This window comes from Oryzias latipes, chromosome 16 (assembly GCF_002234675.1).
Source record: "Oryzias latipes chromosome 16, ASM223467v1".
Taxonomy (NCBI): Eukaryota; Metazoa; Chordata; class Actinopteri; order Beloniformes; family Adrianichthyidae; genus Oryzias; species Oryzias latipes.
In genome coordinates, this window is record NC_019874.2 from 9,653,397 (window position 1) to 9,672,153 (window position 18,757).

General features: G+C 45.3%; 1 protein-coding gene across 3 annotated transcripts in view; it reads right to left on the minus strand.

The window, feature by feature from the left end:
• Positions 1-567: 567 nt before the first annotated feature.
• ascc3 (activating signal cointegrator 1 complex subunit 3) overlaps positions 568-18,757 on the minus strand; it is a 31,368-nt gene continuing 13,178 nt past the window's right edge. For 2 of the 3 annotated variants that reach the window (XM_023964176.1, XM_023964175.1), the window contains exons 14-42: positions 18,147-18,281; positions 17,479-17,670; positions 17,093-17,317; positions 16,015-16,134; positions 15,742-15,906; positions 14,948-15,034; positions 14,674-14,850; positions 14,136-14,361; positions 12,333-12,487; positions 12,029-12,127; positions 11,775-11,943; positions 11,076-11,296; positions 10,759-10,844; positions 9,424-9,590; positions 9,186-9,331; positions 8,979-9,099; positions 8,374-8,516; positions 7,995-8,132; positions 7,688-7,808; positions 7,404-7,536; positions 6,710-6,835; positions 6,231-6,342; positions 6,012-6,146; positions 5,365-5,589; positions 5,015-5,166; positions 4,034-4,184; positions 3,737-3,943; positions 1,571-1,746; positions 612-1,126 (exon numbers count right to left, since the gene is read on the minus strand). In XM_023964176.1, coding sequence (XP_023819944.1) covers positions 1,003-1,126; positions 1,571-1,746; positions 3,737-3,943; positions 4,034-4,184; positions 5,015-5,166; positions 5,365-5,589; positions 6,012-6,146; positions 6,231-6,342; positions 6,710-6,835; positions 7,404-7,536; positions 7,688-7,808; positions 7,995-8,132; positions 8,374-8,516; positions 8,979-9,099; positions 9,186-9,331; positions 9,424-9,590; positions 10,759-10,844; positions 11,076-11,296; positions 11,775-11,943; positions 12,029-12,127; positions 12,333-12,487; positions 14,136-14,361; positions 14,674-14,850; positions 14,948-15,034; positions 15,742-15,906; positions 16,015-16,134; positions 17,093-17,317; positions 17,479-17,670; positions 18,147-18,281 — 4,434 coding nt within the window. In that variant the 3' untranslated portion in view covers positions 612-1,002. Of the gene's footprint in view, positions 1,127-1,570; positions 1,747-3,736; positions 3,944-4,033; positions 4,185-5,014; positions 5,167-5,364; positions 5,590-6,011; positions 6,147-6,230; positions 6,343-6,709; positions 6,836-7,403; positions 7,537-7,687; positions 7,809-7,994; positions 8,133-8,373; positions 8,517-8,978; positions 9,100-9,185; positions 9,332-9,423; positions 9,591-10,758; positions 10,845-11,075; positions 11,297-11,774; positions 11,944-12,028; positions 12,128-12,332; positions 12,488-14,135; positions 14,362-14,673; positions 14,851-14,947; positions 15,035-15,741; positions 15,907-16,014; positions 16,135-17,092; positions 17,318-17,478; positions 17,671-18,146; positions 18,282-18,757 lie in introns of all 3 variants that reach the window. The other variant, XM_023964174.1, reaches the window with a different exon arrangement.

Below are 18,757 nucleotides of genomic sequence, written 5' to 3' on the forward strand. Positions count from 1 at the left end.
ATCTTATTACCCCTGCAGGATATCTGATAACTGGCATTGCGTTGCTGTTTATTGCCCGGGTCTTGTTCTTGCTGATGCATCCTCACTCTGTTGGTCAGTTGATGGTCGGGCAGAACTTTAGTTTGGTGGAGATCAACTCTGTAAAGTTGTTCCAAATCTTCACTCTTGGAGTATTTTTGTTGCTTTACCATCTTGTATTATTTTATATATCTTTTTACTTCTGCCAGTTTTTGTAGCTCATCATCATCCTCTCAGTAGATTCTGGTATCAAAAGCAGATTACTGTTTCACAGCGTGCACGTTCTTCCAGAAGGTGGAGGGCGTGGGCAGAAGCAGGACAACACACGATGATTGATTACATCTCTGCAACTACTGCAATCTGAAAGATGAGTGACTGCAGAGGAGGCAACGGAAGGACGACCTTCGGCGAGGAAGATGGAGCCAGAGAAACAGCTTTAGAACATTTCAGGAGGGTTTAACCAAATCACCAGGAAAAGGTTTTCTGCTGTGAGAAAACCCCACCGGTTGGATTAAATGAAGGCCAAAGAAACAGAGCTCCAAGATGGTCTCAGATTTTTGTCAACAGATGTAAGAAGATATCATTTTTAATAGTTATTTTACAGAGAAGGTCCACTGAGAACGAACATTCTTATCAGGAGCTGCAGTACAACTACAGACCAAGACCACCTCAGTGCTGGGTTGGGTTTGGTCTGGGACCCAGAAGTCCATGCAGTTTATGCACCCCCTACCTGAATGTTCTTGTCTTCAGATCACAGACAGACTCTGCCTTTACAATCATAATACTCACTGAAGGCATCTCATTCCACTCCCTGTGCTTTATTTTACAGACTTTTCATGATTGTTGGAGCCCCTTCCAGCAAGCTGATTCAAAGAAAAACGATCAACTGGCTTGATTAGGACACTCAGGTGATCACACAAACACAATCAAGGACAGCAAAACACCCCTTTTGGGTGGTCCCCTGTGCTGAAACGAAGAGGTTGCTCAGTCCAACACCTCTGTATTGACCTGAGCTGCGATGCTGGCAGGTGTAACATTCAGGTGCAGGTCGTACTGTTGGTCCAGGCCCAGGTAGCTGTCACTCATCACATAAAGCGTGTAGATGTACCTGAGAACAGAGAGAAGATGCAGCATTGTCACATGATGAAGTCTACCCCTACGCTTAAAGCATCTAGAGCAGGGGTGACCACACTTTTTCGGCATGCAAGATATATATATATATACATTTTCTGTGAAATACTATACTACAAAATACACCCACAAAGATATGCACCATTTGCAAACACAAAAAAGTGGTTTTCCTGACAAATTAATTCAACCCCGTGTTGCAAAAATAAGTACACCCCAGTCAGTCTTAGGAGAAAAGCCAAATTTAAGACTTATAAAATTCAATTCTAACAGGCATTCAACCACAGGTGAGTCTAATGATTCATTTAAGGGGTGTCCAGCACACAGGTGACTATAAAAGAGCATTTCTTAAACAAAAACAAAAAACCCTTCCCATTTGCCTGCAGTGTTTGTGTGGGTCTGCTGTTGCTGCCCAGTACTTTACCTTCCAGGCTTCTCTGGTGTGTAAAAGGCCACAGATGCAACAGTTCGACTGCGCACATAACCAACTCGTTTGACAGCCAGCAGCTCTCTGCGATCCACCTCCCCCAGGACTAGAAACCAGCCCTCATCCTTCACCTTGGGAAAGCGAGGAGCCACAGCCTTTCCGTCCTGCTTTTTCTGCAAGGACAGACACAAATCACATAGAGGTATGAGTAAATTTATGGCATTATGAAACAATCCGTGTCATGTTCTTGTATCTTTTCCCCAGGATGTGTCAGGCCTATTTAATTAAAAGTCATATAGTTTTTAAAAATGCATTACCTTGAATTTTTTGTTAATATTTGGCTTTAAAGAGCCTAAATATGCAAAATCAGTGTCTTATAATGTTCATTCCTCACTAAGACAAGTCCAAAGCGGTTTTTTGATCCATTCATGCATTTCTGAGTGTTCTTCTAAAAACCTGCTCTCTTAGCACAAGCGCCTTCCAATCCACGAAAATGAGTGGGTCCTCAAACTGTGATGTCACAAAGTGAGGATGAGTCTGCAATACCAGCTCCGCCCACAGGCTAACACACACATCCACTTTGTCCGTGAAGGTAGCCAAAGGTAATATATGATCATATGTATGGCTATCGTTTACTCAGAAAGGTTTAAGAACAGCAGGATATAGTGGTCAAGGACACTTGCTGAGGAACCAAAATAATATTTCAGACCGTAGGAAGGGAGAGGGGGCTCTGTCTGTTTGTTTCTCCTTATCGAGGCATCTGCCAGTTTATGACTAGAGACAAAATATATATATATATATATATATATATATATATATATATATATATATATATATATATATATATATATATATATATATGAAAAATCATGAAAAACGCCAGAGGGGAGGGGTCAATCAGTCCAGTTCTTATCTACAGCCTACTACACATATTTCTGAGACTCCAATCTCATTAGCATGATCCAAACCTTCTCTAAAAACCCACACATACATGTCCAATGCAATAAAAAACCCGGATGATGTTTAGAGATCGGGTTTATTCATTTTGCAGATTTCTACAAAATCATCGGTAATCCTGTCTCCATGTCTGGATTCATGACATCACTCCCGCTGCAAGAGCTGCATCTGATCCTCAGCCACTTCCCATGTGTTTCCGTCTCTCTGTGACCCCGTTTGAAGGCTAACTGTCCCGCATTAATGCCAGAAGGGAGAAATAAAAACAAGAATAAAATTAGGGGACCCAGCAGGCTGCATCCTGCATGCCGCAGCTGCCTTCTTTCTTCCTGGGGGGCTGGTGTGGCGGACCCAATCGGTCCAGTCCCATGGGCCATGCAACAGACCGTCCAGGGTGTACCCGCCTTCACCCAACAGTAGCTGGGGGTGCGCTCCAGCAACCCTGTTGCCCCAAAAGGGAAACAGCAGGTTGAGAAAATGGCTGGAAGTTCAGGAGAACTATTGGATCGATCCACCATACATGATTTGTATTCTACCCGCTGATCGAGTCACTGAAAACGTCATGTTGAGTCCAACCTTTCTGCCCAAATCGCACGGCTACCAGACCGCCCAGCCATGCCCGTTGCTCAAATCACGCCACACAACCTCAGATTGCGTACGTACTATTGACTTAAAATTGGAGCTCTCTTGCCAAGTCACGTTTGGGGAGATCGCAGCATTAAAAGGTCACGCTCCGAAATCACAATTAATAATTTCTCCTCCGTGATCAAGTCAGTTGGTACTTCCGTGAATTAAAAGAGACGCCATCCATACGCCACTTCCGAATCCAAGCCCCTGATGGGTTAAAGTTCAACTGGTTTCACTTCCAACACGCAAACAGGTATGTTTGGTATGTGGAGCCCAAAAACGGTTGTAGAAACTTGTGTAGCAACACACAATCGCGAGAGTTTTGAACGCCGAAGCCCGAAGCGAGTATCTGCATGTTTCTATTGACTTCATTGGAAAGTAGTCTCTTAAACGTGCATTGCTGAGGTCGGTGTGAAGGTAGCTTCAGCGTTAGCCGGTTAGTGCGCAATCTTACAGTTGAATGAGAGCTGTAACAGCTCCCATGCAAACGCTCAGAGAAGGAGCAGAAGCTAACCGTGTCCACAGGGCTTCTGCTGAGACTGCAGAGGAGGTCAAAGGTGCTGGGGCACCAGGCACACTAACCTTCTGCTGGCCCACGGTTATCCGATGCAGGCACACCTGTAGGACGTATTCCTGGTCAGCATGGATGTCCAACCAGTTCCTATCCTCACGCAGATTCTTGCTGACTATGTGGACCGGGCGCTCCATCTGTTCCTGGTTCTCCTCCCACCAGCCCTTCACACTCATTCTGACCTCCAGCATGGGGAGGTGACTCAGGAAGGCCCATGTCTGTCAGGAGAAAGGTGAGGTTCTTAGAGCTGTGTGTTCATACCGGCCCTGTAAACTGAAGCAGACGTATTGAACAGTGAATAGTCTCACCTGTGCAGCCTGGCTGGAGTGGATCTCTGAGCTGACCATGGCCGTGAAAACACTTTCGTTTCCATTGCAAGCAGCGATCAATTCAGGAAGTCCCTGGATTGTTCCAGTGAAGCCCTCCTCCTCACCTCTTCTGTTCTTTTTTGTCCATTTCCTATAGAATTGTTTAGAAAAGGAGTTTGTAGAATGTTTTCCACTAAACAAAAATTATTTTTTTTGGCAGCCCCTCTCCAATACCGCCCCTCACTTCACCCTTACTAATCTTTCTTGCTTCCTATGTGGTGTAATTATAGAATTATAATGATTATAAAAGGAGATGAGGTTGAATTTTGTTTTAAAGATCTAATTTTGATGTTGTTAAAGCCTAAATGTGTTAATATCTAAATCTAAACATTAGGGGTGTGAAAATATTTTTTTTAATTAAACCTTTATTTACCCAGGAATTGTCCCATTGAGATTAAGAATCTCTTTTTCGAGGGAGTCCTAGCTAGGGGGGAAACAATAAACTACATTTACAATAAAAATGTCAACATTAAAAACATAAATAAAAAATGAGAGCTCATGTAAAACAGGTACAGTTAAAAGTGACTTTCTCCTCCAATCTCAGCTTGGATTTAAAAATATTCAGAGGAATGAGTTCTTTTAATTTCCATCTTTTTTGTAGAGTGTTCCATGTGGAGGGGGCAGAAAAGACAAAAGCCTTTTTTCCCAGTTCTGTACGAGCAAATGGAACATGTGCATTGGTGGACCCATTTTTTCCTCTGTCTCATCCAGTCAGCCATGTTCAGTCACTGTACCCGTCCCACTTCAGGCTCCCTTTTAGCCATTCAGGACCCTCTATCATGTCTGTGATACTTGCAGACCGGGGTGAAAACCCAATTTTTGCCAAAGGAAATGAGTCGTTTTCCATTTCTAACTGATGCAGCACGATCGTCTGAAACATCACGAACACACCAACTTTCTGTGGAACAGTAAAGCAATTACCTGAACAGGTGGAGGTGCTGCTGTTCAATATGTGGTAATGTCAGTAAAGACGAGTCATGCAGCCAGCGGCCCTGGACAACCATCTGCACCAGGTTACAGATGCTTATTGCTGTAACAAGCCATCCTTCATTTGCAGCAACATCCAGCATGGCCTGCAGGGCGAGCAGATGTTCACAAAGCTTAACAAACTGAATTCACGTAGATAAAGCATTGAAACAACATTAGAGCTACCTTAAATGACCCATGACACAGAAATGATAGCAGTACACCTACACCCAGCTCCAATAGCTTCAACAGAAAACAGAGAAGAACTGACCACGGGGATCCTAAACATAAAAGGCGAGGTGTACCTGACAGATCCGGATAGCGTTGTCCAGCACCGTTTTGGTGTCTGTGCTGTAGTCGCTGCAGGGCAGCTGGGCCCGGCTGAAGTGGGCCTGCAGCAGCAGGTGGGTCTTTGCATGAGCGCTGTCAAACGAATGGGGGTTGACCTGCAGGGGGAGCTGTTGTGCCAGCTGGCTGTTCAGCTGGTCCTCGTTGTGTCTCACTGGCAGCTCAGCGTACTCCTCTGCATCCTGAGACAGCCACATGAAAGATAAGCCACTGCAAGCTGATGATATCTGGAGCCAAGGTAACTCTGAGAACATTCTCTGATAGTGTTTTGCTTCGTCTTCAGACCGTCCTTTAAACCAGCATCATGGTTCTGTATTTGGGCTTTGGGTAAACACTGAGGTTCAAACCAAAAGAACGATCATGAAGAGACAGTTGGGTGGACGTCTCAGAGATTCTACAGAGAATGCAAAGACATGGAAAATGCCAGCGAGCAAAGTCAATGAACAGAACAGTCCTGAAGTAAACAGGGAAATGAGCAAACGTGTTTGAACATAGAGCAGATGGAACCAGGGCTTTCCCGCCAGCAGGGCATTAAGAACTAAACCCTCATTTTTGAATTCCTGCCACCAAGAGTGTTCTCGACGTTGTGTGGAGTGACACTCACTGTGAGGATGGAGAGCAACTCCGGGATGAGCAGCTCGGCCCTCAGACGCTCTTTGAACATGCCAACGCTCTGGTGCTTCAGGTAGTAATAGGAAGCGATGCGGCCGTAAGTCAGAGGCTCGACCGTCCGCTCATCCTGCAGCATCAAGAGCATTAGTGTGACGGTCACAGGACTTTACTGGCAACACAGCTGCAGAAGAATACAGCCAATAACACATACCTCCTTTATCTCAATGCAGTGAGAAATCTCCAGGTCCCGAAGGCTCTGTTCCACCAGGTTAGACAGATATTTGTTGATGGATTCATGGCTGGTGTCTGCAAGACTGTAATAACTGCAAAAAAAGGCCACACCCATTGAGGGGCGGGGCTGCATGGCATCATGACCAGCATGCATTTCATGCAGATTCTCTCAATGCATGCTGGGTGTGGCTTTTTTCCTTGCATTAGCAAATGAAAATGAAGTGGTTTTATAATGATATAACTAATGAACCTAAACTCTGGAGAAACAAATAATGTTATAGTGGTTCTACTGAGATGTTCCTCTGGTTTTCTAGCTCTATGGATTGGAGGTCATGGGTTAGGGTTAGGGTTAGCTCAGAGCAGTCACTTCCTTCCTGACAACAACATGCCTGTATCTAGATGTGGGACAGCTCTGTGGGCTCAGGTCTGCTGCTGTGATAAGGAATGGAGGTTTCTGACCTGGGGTTCATCACCAGGCGTCTGAAGAAGTAAGTCCAGGTGATGTAGTCCATGGCGTCCTGCTTGGATGAAATGGTTCCAGCAGCAATCTCTGCATTCAGATGGTCTGACAGAACACTGAGGAGGCTGTGCAGACAAAACAGAGAGATGTGAGACTTTCTCAAGATCCCTGAACCTTGACCTGCAAAACCGGACTTGTGAACAGCAATTGCTTTCTTCTGTGGGGTTTAATGTTCTAAGTTTCATTGTCCAGCACAGTACAGCTGCTGATCAATTGATTTAAAGTTCACTCATTTTCTCTGAAGACCTTCTGGTGTTAGATCGGTGTTCAAGAGAACCATGAGAGTTCCGTGGACAACAGCCTGAGGTACCGTATATCTTCTAATAGTAGCCCCGCCGTCAATTAAAGACCGGCCACTCCTGGAAGATATACGGTATTCCTTATGTCTGCGTCTCCAGGGATACAGATTTCCTAAAAGTCAGACTTTTCTTTCCTGCATTTCATCTGAATTTCTTCGGAGGGATTCAGCGGCAGAACAGACCTGAAACTGGCTAAAGAAGGTTTCCCAGAGACCCCACCAAAGCCAGCTCTGGAGCTTCAGCACTCGGGTTCAATGTGCTTGAATGGCAGCTTTGGTGGATGAACAGAAAGAGAAACTGCAGCACACTGAAGCAGACAGGGGGGCAGTACTACCTGGACTCTACAGGGAACGGCTCGTACAGGAACTTCTTATAGAAGTCCTTCTTGATGTCGTGCACCAGAATGACCGCTTTGCCCTGCTCGTCAAACTGAGGGCGACCTGCCCGGCCCATCATTTGCAGAACATCTGCACAGACACACAGCAGGTAAAGGTAAGCATGACGACAAAGGCCACTGGACACATTCGACTGGAGACTGAGAGCTTGAGGAGATGGTGCAGCAGGTGAAAAGGTCACACTATTTGTCCATCACACAGGACGGGCAGTGGTGTACCGTACCAGTTATTGGGTAATCAACGTAGCGCCTGGATTTGCCGTCGTAGTATTCGGTGCCCTTCACCACCACCAGGTGAGCAGGAAAGTTGACTCCCCATGCCAGAGTACTGGTAGCTACCAGAACCTGTTTCAACAAATGACAATCAGAACGTAACACAGGCCTCACAAAGACTATGTTAATGCAGAGAAAAGCTTGCTCTGGTTTGATTGCTCCCATTGTGACATCATGTCATGGATGAGAGGACAGAAAGCAGCAGCAGAGCTCCATCATGCAGCTGAAATTGTCTTGCTGTGGTCAACTCTATTTTACCTGGATCTTACAGTTGACAAATAACTCCTCCACTGTTTTTCTGTCCCGCTCATGAAGACCTGCATGGTGCAGGCCAATCCCAAATGCCAGCGTCAGCTTCAGGTTGGAGTCCCTCACCGTGGCGATGATGTCTTCTATCTGCAGAAACAGAATCCAGCTGATCAGAGGTACAGGGTTCTACAACATTCTTTTACATTTAGAAACACTAATATAAAACGTTTAAAGACAAAAAAGATGTTATATTTTAACGTTGCTTCTGCAAAAGTAATAGATTCCTTTTGTTGTTTTAGCTGAAAACATCGGTTCTCTCTCCTGAAACATCTGTTTTTACAGAGACTGTTGGAGCCAGCAGACCTCTGTCAACATGATGGCAGCAAACCTCTCTCTCATCCTGGTGCAGCCACTGCTTGGGGTTGTCCTCAGTAGCTAGGTAGGCAATGAGATCCAGGGCAGTTAGCCGGGTTTGCCTCCGTGATGACACGAAGATGAGCACAGGCTTGGCTGGTGAATGGCTGCGTATGGCTAAGGAGACAGAAGCAAAGTGGCAGGATTATCTACTGTTTACCGTCAGGGATCAACCAAAGTCTCTGTTCTGAAGTTGAAGGAACATGCTCCCACTCTGTCTCTACCAAACACTGCTCTGGGGACCAGCTTCTGCTGAGGAAGTCTGCTTTTTCTAGCAGAGAAAAGGTGATCAGGTTTCCATTACAGCAAGCTCAGCTTCATTTGCTGTTCTTTGAAGAAAACAGTAACAGACTGTGTGATGAAACCCACTGAGCACTAAAACTCACTCTGAATCTGTCAGCATGCTCATAGGAAGGGATTGGAAGAGAAACTGGAAATATTTTCACATTTCTGGTTCAAAGTTCTGGTTTTTGTGTCACACAATGGCTGCAAACCGTAAATGTGGGCTTTTCTTCACATTTTTGAAGCTAAATCAAACATAAGAACCAAGAAAGAGAGGAAAATAAGGTGTGCAAGTACCTTGAAAGGTGGGTTTATTCATGCTGGCCATGCGGGGACAGTAGTGTTGTCCTGGAAAACCGTGGATGTGGACTTCCAGAGGAACGGGACGCACAGACGGGCGGAAATTAAATAAACCCACCTTGAAGACATAAAGCAGTAAGGAAGTCAGGGAGATATGATGAAGCAGCAGCACTGAAGAGGGAGGGGCTGCTGCTGGGGGCTGACCTGTTTGATACCCAGCCAGTCGGCCAGGTCTCGAGCATTGGCCAGAGCTGTGGACAGACCCACCACTCGCACGCTCTTAGACGTGTGGGAGGAGATGAAGTTGGTTCTGGACACGATGACCTCTAACACCGGACCTCTGTCCTCCCCTGGAGACAGTAGGGTCCAGTTAATGAAGGCTGAGAGAATGAGGCGCCTGCGTGCGCTCAGCTGCAACCAAGGGTAGCCGCAGCGCTCTTACCCAGCAGGTGGATCTCATCGATGATGAGAATGGCCACTTTCTGAACGTAACTGCGGTTCTGCCAGCTCCGGCTCACTCCATCCCATTTCTCAGGCGTGGTGACTATCAGGTCCGCCTGCGCGATGGCTCTCACGTCTGGAGTCACATCACCGGTCAACTCTACCACTCTTTATGCACAACAAATGGAAAATGTTAGACTTTAAAGAGCCGCTCCAATGGAAATGGTGTTTTGAACATGTTCTTGTAGCCTTTTTCTCATGATGGAGGACATAAAGAAAATTAAGGTTAAAAGTATGTTAAAGGCTGTAAAAAAAATCCTAACAAATATTTTACTCTCATTTGTGAAAAAAAACACCAGTAATAAAAACTGAAGACAAAAGAAATTCCCCAAAAATGTATCTTAGATGACCCCACGTGTTCTCCCTACCATGACAAAGGTGGATAAAGGTGGAAAGATTTCATGTAATCCATGGACACCAGTGAAAATCACAAATCATTGAAGAAAGAAGGTTTATCACACTGTCTAGTGGGTCTAGATGACCCAACTCCCAATGTTAAAGTGCCTAGGATAGCACAAGGGTTAAACAGCAAATTCGAACAAATCAATAAAATTGATTTCCCACCCAGCCCCACATAAATCCCAATAGAATCACATATAAATTATTAATATATAGATAGATATGCATATATAGAAGCCAGAAGGCCTAACATTGGAGGACAGATTTATTGTTTTTTTCTAATTACACCCCCAATTGATTCATTTCAATATGAAATCCTTACAAAAACAGCCTGAAAACATGATCATGTTTTGGATACTAGACAGTATGTCAATGACACCAAAGATGCAGGCTTCTATAGAGACTCATGGGGGTCGGGGGGCTCTGTAATGTTACGAAAAATGCTGCTTAATAAAGTTGCATTCAAAGTGGAAAATACCACCTTTTTATGAATGTCCTATGAATGGTTTATTCATCCTCCACGTCTTAAAGTCCATTCGGGGAAATATCGTCTGCATTGAACCAGTTTGTGGTCACATGCTGGCGGCAGACGCCACAGATCATTAGCATCATAGCATCAGCGTCTAACAACACAGCTGTCTCTAAAAGGGTGTTTTCAAATTCCCTCCCTAATCACTAAGTATTTTGCCAGATACTGAGTACTTTTGAGATGCCTGTATAGTAAATCAGAAAATGATAGGAAATGTGTGATGAAACCCACTGAGCACTAAACTGTGTGCAAAATACTGCAGTGTCCTGATTAGTAAGAAGAGCTGAGACTGACGGCGCTGCTGCAGACGCAGGAACCTTAAACATACCGACTGCGTGCTGCTCTTACTTTTTGCCCAACTTTTCCTGAATCCTGATCTTCCAGTCTTCCATCCTCTCCCTTACCAGAGCTTTGAGGGGTGCAATGTACACCACCTGTAAAAAATCCCAACAAATAATTTACTCTCGTTTGTAAGAGACAGCAGTAAGAAACAACTGAAGAGAACAAAATTCAGATTTCCCTAAAAATGTATCTAACAGCACATTCAAACTAATCAGTATAATGGATTTCCAGCCCAGCGCCACATAAATGCTAATAGAATCCCATTTAAGTGATTAATAAATACGGTAGATAGATATGCATATATAGAAGCCAGAAGGCCGAACCTTGGAGGACGGATATTTGTTGAAGACCCGGAACATGGCCATTTCTGCAGCGATGGTCTTCCCAGAGCCGGTAGGGGCTCCCAGCAGGACGTTCGTGTCCGTGTGGTACAGGGTGTGGAAGATCTGGGTCTGGATGGGGTTGAAGTGAGTGAACTTGTACAGGCTCTCATACTCTGGGTTCCTCAGTGCAATAACCGGTAAAGGCTGCAGGTCCAGCAGCTCTGAAACCCAAAAGAAAAAAAAAGACATTTTCTCCAAGCTGCACAGCAGAAAATATCTGGTTATGGATATTACTTCAAACTGCGTTCCTTTAAAATATATTCAGTTATTTTAATCTTAGTGAGAAAAGACATTTTTCTTTGTTAGTTTTTGTGGTCTCAGAGCTGCAATTGAAACCTTGACTTATAGACTTGAACAAAACACATTCAGCTTTGACAGATCTTAGCATGAGTTACTGAAGAACAAAGGCTTTCAAACACCGACGTGATGAAATTAGTACAAGTCAGGAGAAGGAGAGTCTCCTTCACTGTTGAGAAGCCTTTGACCCTCAGACTATTTTACATTTATTTAGCCCTTCTTTGGTTCAACCTGTATGTCAATGATTCCTTCACGAATGATATACGGATCAGCAAATGCTGGTACGACTTCCTAAAGAGGGATCCTGAGGTAAAGATGACTGCAGGTGAAAACGGTGCATACCTGTGTGGGGGGGGTGTCTCTCAGGTAAAACGAGGTTCTGGAAGTTGATGATGCAGACAGCCTCAGCCCCCAGCCAGCGATCAGACACTGCCCTGATGTAGTACTGCGAGGGCAGCGGCTCAAAAATGGGAATGGTGAACACAACATGCTGAGGCTCTTTGGAGACCACCTGCATGAGGGACAAGAAGCCAGCAGAAGCTTTAGCGCTCCTTCACATGCGAGAGCCTCTGCTGCTGCTTCATGTTAACACCAACCTGCTTCTTCTGGAGAAGAAAGTACTCAGAATGGTAGATGTGATCATTGATGGGGTCTTCCACCCACAACCACCACGGCTCTCCCACTGACCCGTGCACCTGAGCCAAACAGAGGATACATAAAAAGTGATGGATTAGTGATGGATGCAAACGTCGATGGGAGGAGCTACAGCTTATCCGAAAGCCTTTGTGACTTCACACCCTTCACAAACCGCCAATACTGAACGACTCAGATTTGTCAAGGTGGTGTATTCTTGAAGATCAAATGCCTAGAAACCACGAAGGCAAAAGAATTTTGTGTCACCTGGTCATTCCAGCGAAAGTCGGGCGTGACCATCAGACGAACTCGTAGAACGGTGCGTGTGATTGGCTGGATGCTAGCCTCCATCAGGATGGAAGGAATCTGATGCACGCACTGTTTGACCGTTAAGCCAATGTTTACATGGTGGAGCATGTGACCTGACAAAGACACAGCAGGCATTAGCAGGATAAGTTTCTTCATGAAAGGACAGGGATCTCCCAAAGCTCCCTTTAATCTACATGGTGATCAATAGAGCCTTTCCAATATCATGGAAAAGTTTATTCATTTCCATAATTCCATTCCAAAAAAAATAACTTTCAAAGAATATAGATTCAGGGCCCACTGTTTAATTGATTGCAAGTATTTAGTTGTTCATTTTTGCATAAATTGGTGGTCCAGCTCATAAAACCCATGAAAACAGAATTTCAAAAAATGACATCTCAGTTTTTGCAAAAATATGAAGACAGAGATTATGATCAAATCAATCAAAAAAGTTTTTCTCTAAATGTCCATCTTCAGTACTTGGTTGGGACTCCCTTTGCCTGAATAACAGCCTGCATGCGCCGTGGCATTGATGTAATCAGCTTGTGACATTGCGTGGGAGTGATGGCGGCCCAGATTGTTTTGATGCTTGTTGTCAGCTCTTCTTTGTTTTGTAGTTTTCTGCTCCTTATTTCCCACCTCATACCCCATTCACTTTCAGGGGGGTTTTGTTCTGGGGAGTTGGCGGGCCAGTCCAGCAGTGTGATGACACAGATATCAAACTAGGTTCTGGTACTCCTGGGGGTATGGGCAGGTCCAGGTCCTGCTGGAAGCTGAAATCTCAGCAGAACGAATCCTGAAGTCCTCTAAACATTCTGCTAGACCGTTGCAGTGATGAATTTACCTACACCAGCGCTGGACATTGCAGCCTAAATTTTGACAGACTGTGGAGATTTCTCTCTGGACCTCCAGCAGCTCGGGTTCTGCTCCTCACCAGTTTTCCTCCAAATCCTTGGACCTTGATTCCCAAATGAAAGGCATGCTTTCCTTTCATCAGAACCAGGACTTCGGACCACTGGCGAACAGCCCAGTCCTTCTAGGCTCAGTTGAGACTTTTCCTCCGCTGGTCCGGGCTCAGAAGTGGTTTGATCCGAGGAAGCCGACAGTTGGAGCCCGTCTCCCAAATGTGTCTGAATGTGGTGGGTTTTAAAGCCGATTTTTCCATCTTATTCCACTCTTTCTGGAGGTCTGGAGGTTCTTGAAAGCTTTTGATGATCAGCGGAAGCCCACGGCCGTCTCTTTTGCTACATCTTCTCCTGCCACATTTTGTCCTTCCATTAGACTTTCCATTGATCTGCTCGGACACAGAGCTCTGTGACCAGCCAGCCTCCTTAGCTAAGAACTTTAGTGGTTTACCCAGACACTGGAGGGGATCCATGATGGTCTTCTGGCTGAATATCAAGTCAGAAGTCTTCCTCATATTGAACCAAACTGAGACAATTTCATGACATCTGGAGAACTTGTGCAGCTGCTTTGAGTTTCGTAGATGATTAGTCTGTGAAACTTAGTTTTAAAACGTTCATGTCATGAAAAGTTTGAGCAGATTTATCCTCAGTATATAAAATCCCGTTTTCATGGGTTTCCTGGGCTGAAACCGCAATTTATGTAAAAAAAAACAATGTGGACCCAGACTTTATATTCTAAGAAAGCTTAATTTTTTTTATGGAATTAAGGAAACAAATACACTTTTCCATGATACTGCAATGTTTTGGAAAAGGGTCTGTCTGTGTCTCATCAGTACGCTAAACATGGAGGCTGCTTTACCAATTTCATCCTTCCTCATCTCCTTCAGCTTGTCCACAGTGAGCTTCTTCTCCTCCAAGCGGTTTAGCACTATGTGGCTTAGGTTGGGGAATTGGCGGAGAGGGTGGGCAAATCCCCAGAGCCGCTTGTCAATCACTTTGCAGAGGGTGAGCAGTCGGTAGGTCATAGCAGGCCACCTCTTCCTCAAAGCGATCTCAAACAGAGCCCTCATGATCCGAGCAGCATTCTGAAAAAAGGTTCACTGGGTCACCAAAAACACAGCAGACAAACCTCAGACTAAAGTCATCAGTTTTGGGCAAAGCTGTTGCCCAAAAATGATGAAACTTTTGTTAAAGAAACAGAGTTGCATTGTCTGGAAGTCTGGTTCAAACTCTTCCGAGAACAGCAAAACGCTCATATTCATGAGGACGTTTCCAAGCATTTCTGCAAAGAAATAAAGCAACTCCACAGAGAAGAAAGGTCCTGCTGAACCTCCCCAAATCCCAACAGCAGCAAGTGAGCCACATTAGAACTGGGATTTGAGTCAGATCCATCTCACCTGAGCCACATAGGACAGGTCTGAGATGAGAGAGAAGCTGTCCACATCTCCTCGGCTGATGTACGTCTGCAGTAAAATGTTCACTTTGCCGTAGCTGTTTTCCACCCCGCCTGCAGCCAGAAGCTCGCAGAAGTTAACTTGCATCTGATCCAGCTCCTCCAGCTCCTCCTCCCGCACCTGCAAACAGACCTCCATGTGAGCTTCTCCCTCACGTCTTTAGCGGACTGCAGAAAGGTCTCAGCTCGTCAGACATGGAGGCTCGAGGGCATCTCACCTTGAGCTGCTCAAACTCCTCTGCCTTGGACACGATGTTGAGAATGTCAGCTTCTGTGTTTTGAGAGCTGAACAGCTCATTGAAAGTCTTCACACAAGGAAAAAGGAAACGATGCACATTATTCAAAGGAAACAACAAAAAAGGGGCAAACATTGTAGAAACGGTGTTCTATCGTGAAAAAGTCTGTGAAAAAGGCAGTCTCTCAGTGTTTAAAGGCGCAGACCTCTTCAGCCCTGTTAGTTTCCAAATATACGTTCAGTGGACAAATGCTACAGCAGACTTACAGGCTACTAACAGTTCTGTAAATGTCCTTGGACATGTAAGTGGTATTTATTCTGCATCCACCTATCCAGACGATATTCACATCATGGTTAGTGCCACTATTTAGTAGCAATCCTGATTTGACTGTTGCCTTTTCGTCATCTGCATTTGGTTAACTTATACCAAACAACCTGCAGGTGGAAAGTCAAAAGCCTGTTCTGCCATGACAGTGAGACGAGCAAGGCATCTACTTATAGCGCTTTAACACCTTTCTTTAAGGCCCAAAGTCCTTTACAGTTACAGTCCCATTTACACACTGATGGCGTCTCTGCTGCCGAACTCTGGTGCCAAACTGTAAGCACCAGGAGCAACGTGGGTTTCAGTGCCCAAGGGCACTTTGGCATATTGGCGGGCAGGGCAGGAACCAAACCTGCTATCGTCTGGTCAACTGCTCTACCTCTGCACCATGGCTGCAAGCATGACTTGAACCAGTGATGCAAAGCCCATCACAACTCCTGCTGTGTGCTGCTGACCTCTATAGTGTTGTATCTGATGTAGAAATGACTGGCAGTGCGGCCCAGGTCAGTGGAGGCGAAGTAGCCGGTTCGCTCTTCGAAGCGGATCATGTGGGCCTTATCCAGTCTCCTGCCGGACTCCACCACTAGCTCTGTCCTGAACAGCTCCAGAGTCGGATCCATCTGCAAAAAGTTAATTTCCTCACTGTGAAATTCTCAACTGTTTCTATGTTTACTATTTAGGGTTTCACTTGGGCCTCTAACAGCCTATGCAGGCAAAGCCCCGCTCACCTGAATCGCCTTGTGGTTGATGCCGTAAGCCAGCGGGTTCGCTCTCATTCGAACATACAGGTAAGTGTAACTGAGCCACTTCACAGCCTCTTCCACGTTGGTGACAGTTCCCAGAGCAATCTGCAGGCCAGAAAAAGTAAGACTTACACAGCTAATGGTCTGTGGCACCACGTAATGGCTCAAACTGGAAAATGCAACAAAAGATTTCCTTCCAGATCTAGAATTTGTTATATTAGAACATAAAGGTCACACAAAGAAAGCTCTGTTGACTCCATTATTAAACATAAAGCATAACGTGATGGGCAGGACACAGATGTTTTTCCGGCCATGGAACAGTTACATGTAAAACAACATGTTCACAGGGAGTGCAGAAAAGGTCATGACCCCGCTCAGGGTGGATAGTCAAAAAGTGAGATGCATTGTGGGACTATTTAGTCTGGGTCAAGTAAGAATCTGGAAAGAAGCTATTCCAAATCTTTTGATATTTGTTGGTGGGTTGTGCATTTAAAGATGGTACCGTTAGTGTGAGCAGGGTGTTGGGGGGGCGGCGCTCTTTCTGTTAGCTTCAGATCCAACATTTGGATTATTTTAATGAAGCTTGTGTTCTGTGTAGGTTTGAGTTTACTCCAAAGCTGAGCTCAAAGGTGCATGCAGCGTTCACAAGCCCCTCTTTAGGTGGGGGGCCCTATGTGTCAGATATGGATTTCCTGAGATTATTCAAGAGTCTTGATCATGTCTCGGAGCAGACACGGACCAGCAGCTCAGAGATTCAGAACGTCTGAATTTATAGCTAAAAGTAGTCTCTTTCAGCAAATATTGATTAAAAACCACAGGTTTACTCTTAAGTTCATCCTAGTAGTGGCAGCCCTGAGCTGCCTCGCATAAAGACTCACCAAGTCTGAAACAATGAAACAAAACAATCTTTTTTATTTCCTTGTGCTACCTTTGTCTAACACTGAAAGGTTCAGGTGACACACAGACGCACACACACGCAGACACAAAAGAAGTTAAGAGGGGCGGCACGTTCTGCTCCAGACCATGCAGAGGTGCTGAACCAGCGCATGGACATCAAACACACCTCTGCGTTGAGGTTGTCAGCCAGGCTGCTCAGGTACTGGCTCTCAATGGGATTCTGCTGGGTCAGCAGGGTCAGGTAGTGACTCAGTTTGTCATGTGTGGTGATGATGGTTCCCTCGCCAAACTTGTCGAACTGCGGCCGACCCGCACGGCCGAAAATCTGCATGACATCCAGGATGCCCAGGTCCACGAAAGCACCACGCTTCGCATCGTAGATTTGAGTTCCCTGTAACACAATCACACACACAGACAGACACACGCCATCAGACACACAGATATAAAACCACACAAAAACAGACATATAAAAAGTCGTTCAACCACAAAGGGGACACACACTGGTGTGTCTGTCTGTCGGTGTGCAAACAGTTGAGGAAAAACATGAAGGACCTTAATAATGACGGCATGTGCCGGCAGGTTCACGCCCCAGGCCAGGGTGGCTGTGCAGACCAGCACCTTCAGGTAACCTTTGGAAAACAGGCTCTCCATCAGACTGCGGTCAGACCGCAACATCCCAGCATGATGGATCCCAAAGCCTTCTGGGAACATCTCCTTCATCTGCTTGTTCCTGGAGCGCTGGACCTGTAAAATGGATCACAGGAGGTCATGTTTTGTCTGTCCAATGGTAAATGGCGTATACTTGTATAGCGCTTTCTACCCTCTTTCGAAGGCCCAAAGCGCTTTACAGTCACATACCCATTCACCCATGCACACACACATTCACACACTGATGGCGGCTCCAATGGAAATCTCTCCATTCCTGGACCTCCACATCTACCACCAGGCCTGGTCCAGTACAAATTACTGGGAACAATCTGGACCTATTCTCTTCTGGCTCTGTACAGGGAACTCTGGGAAATATACCCCATTCACTTCTTCACTCTATTCAGACATGGGTCTTTAGTAACCTGCCCATGTCACCTTCTTTGGTTCCCCAGGACACAGGTTTGACTGATTTCAGTATTTTGCAGCTGTAAACTCTGTAAAATGCTGTATGTTCACACAGATGCAAAAGGCTGCAATGTTTCAGCTCCTAACATCCCGTTGAGCCCTCTCACCTGTTTCTCACACTGGCCGTAGTCTGAGCCCTGGTCTGTTTGAAAGAAGCATATTTCTCCATGGTTCTTGGCCATCTCGATCAGCGCCATGGCAGTCCTCACTGTGGCGTTTCGCGCATGCACAAACACCATCACCTGCAACACCAAAGCATGGCTGTCAGGTAAACCAGCTGAAGGCGAAGACGTCCACACGAGAAGAATCCTGCAGTTCTAGACTGAACATCCTTGAACCAGATTCCCAAGCAATAAATGCAGACATGCTGTGTGTGTGTGTGTTAAAGAAAGTATTAAAAAAAGCAAAACGGCAGCAATTTACTTGCTGAACTTCTAAAAAATCAGAAAATGAAATCAAGTTAGTCCAAATTGGTTCATCTTAATCCAGTCTTTTCAGTAATCCAGTTAGTCCAAGTGAATCCAGTCATTCCAGTTGGTCCACATTATACCACGTTAGTCCAGTTGGTTCAAGTTAGTCTAAATTAGTCCAATTAGTCCAAGTTAGTCCAGTCTTTACAGTAATCCAGTTAGTCCAAGTGAATCTAGTCATTCCAGTAGTCTAGTTGGTCCACGTTGGTAAAGTTGGTCCAAGTTAGTCCACGTTAGTCCAAGTTAGT